The sequence below is a fragment of the Chlamydomonas reinhardtii genome, chromosome 1, assembly GCF_000002595.2.
Source record: "Chlamydomonas reinhardtii strain CC-503 cw92 mt+ chromosome 1, whole genome shotgun sequence".
In the NCBI taxonomy this organism is placed as follows: Eukaryota; Viridiplantae; Chlorophyta; class Chlorophyceae; order Chlamydomonadales; family Chlamydomonadaceae; genus Chlamydomonas; species Chlamydomonas reinhardtii.
The window spans coordinates 670380-671571 of NC_057004.1; the positions used below are offsets into that span (position 1 = coordinate 670380).

General features: G+C 65.6%; 1 protein-coding gene across 1 annotated transcript in view; it reads left to right on the forward strand.

The window, feature by feature from the left end:
* The window catches only part of CHLRE_01g003532v5 (uncharacterized protein), a 15368-nt gene that overhangs the window by 8134 nt on the left and 6042 nt on the right, over positions 1–1192 (forward strand). Inside the window, exons 12-14 of the mRNA XM_043058150.1 lie at positions 56–193; positions 472–546; positions 782–1039. Coding sequence (XP_042928064.1) covers positions 56–193; positions 472–546; positions 782–1039 — 471 coding nt within the window. The remainder of the gene's footprint in view (positions 1–55; positions 194–471; positions 547–781; positions 1040–1192) is intronic.

Sequence of the window (1192 nt, forward strand, 5' to 3'; positions counted from 1 at the left end):
CGCCGCCGGCCTGCCGCCGGGCTCGCCGCGGGAGATGGCGTCGCCGACGCGGCAGCAGCGGCCGTCTACAAGCAACCTGGCGGCGGCGCTGGCGGCGGGCGGGGTGGGCGGCGGTGGCGGCGGTGGCGGCGGCGGGCGCAAGGGCGGCGGCATGAGTGCCAGCCAGCAGCTGTCGTACATGAAGCAACTGCACGTGAGTGTGTGGCAGGTTGTCTGCTGTTCTCAACATATCCTCATGGAGCTTGGGGGTTACCTCCAGAGCACCTCGCAGACCCCCCCTGTGGTCAGCACCTGATTACCTGGCTCTTACCCGCACCTGATTGCCGGCTGTGTTCATTGGCACGCACACTAACCCTGACCCCCCATTACCCCCCTTACTTCCCCCGACTGACGACTTCGTCTGCACTCTTCAGCGCATCCTTTTCCGTTTTTTCCAACCATCTTTGCAACCTCTCCCCCGCGTCCCTGCAGTCCTGGCTGGCCGGCCTGATAGAGGGCGGCGACGTGCCATCACTGCAGCGGCTGCTGCCCGAGGAGGCCGTGGAGGTGAGGGGTGGAGCGGGCGGAGCGATTGGGTGGAGCGGGCGGGGTCGGGGTTGTTCCGACATTGCCTTGCCGCCTTGTGATGGAGTCACGCCAGAGTGCAGCTACCCCTACGAAACACCTGAAACCCCCACCGCCATCCCCTCCAACCCCACCCACACCCGCACCCCCCGCCTGCTATACTACTGTTCCACGCCTTCACTTTTTAAATTATCATGAATGTAACCCCCCTGCACAGGCCATCGGCTCCAGCCTGCAACTGGGCGTGTCCTCCTCCTCCATGGCCGCCTGGCTACTCGGCACTCTGGCGCCCCCCGGCGTGCCGCACACACACGCCGCTGGCCCCGGCGGCGCCGCCGCCTCCGCCTCCGCCGCCGCCAACCCGCACGCGCCGCCGCCTGGTCTGGTCTGTCTGGCGCCGTACAAGGACCTGTGTGGTCTGTTAGCCACCAAGTACAACCACACAGCCAACGACCTGGGCGGACCTGTGACGCAGGTGGGGAGGGTGGGAGAGGAGGGGAAGGCTTGGGTTCGGTTTAGTGTGGGCTGTTGAGTACAACTCCCCACCATCCCAAAGCATCGGCCACGCTCTCCTCCTCGCTCTGTTGCATTGGTTTCAGTCTAGCTTGGGCTGTGATTTACACCCCCC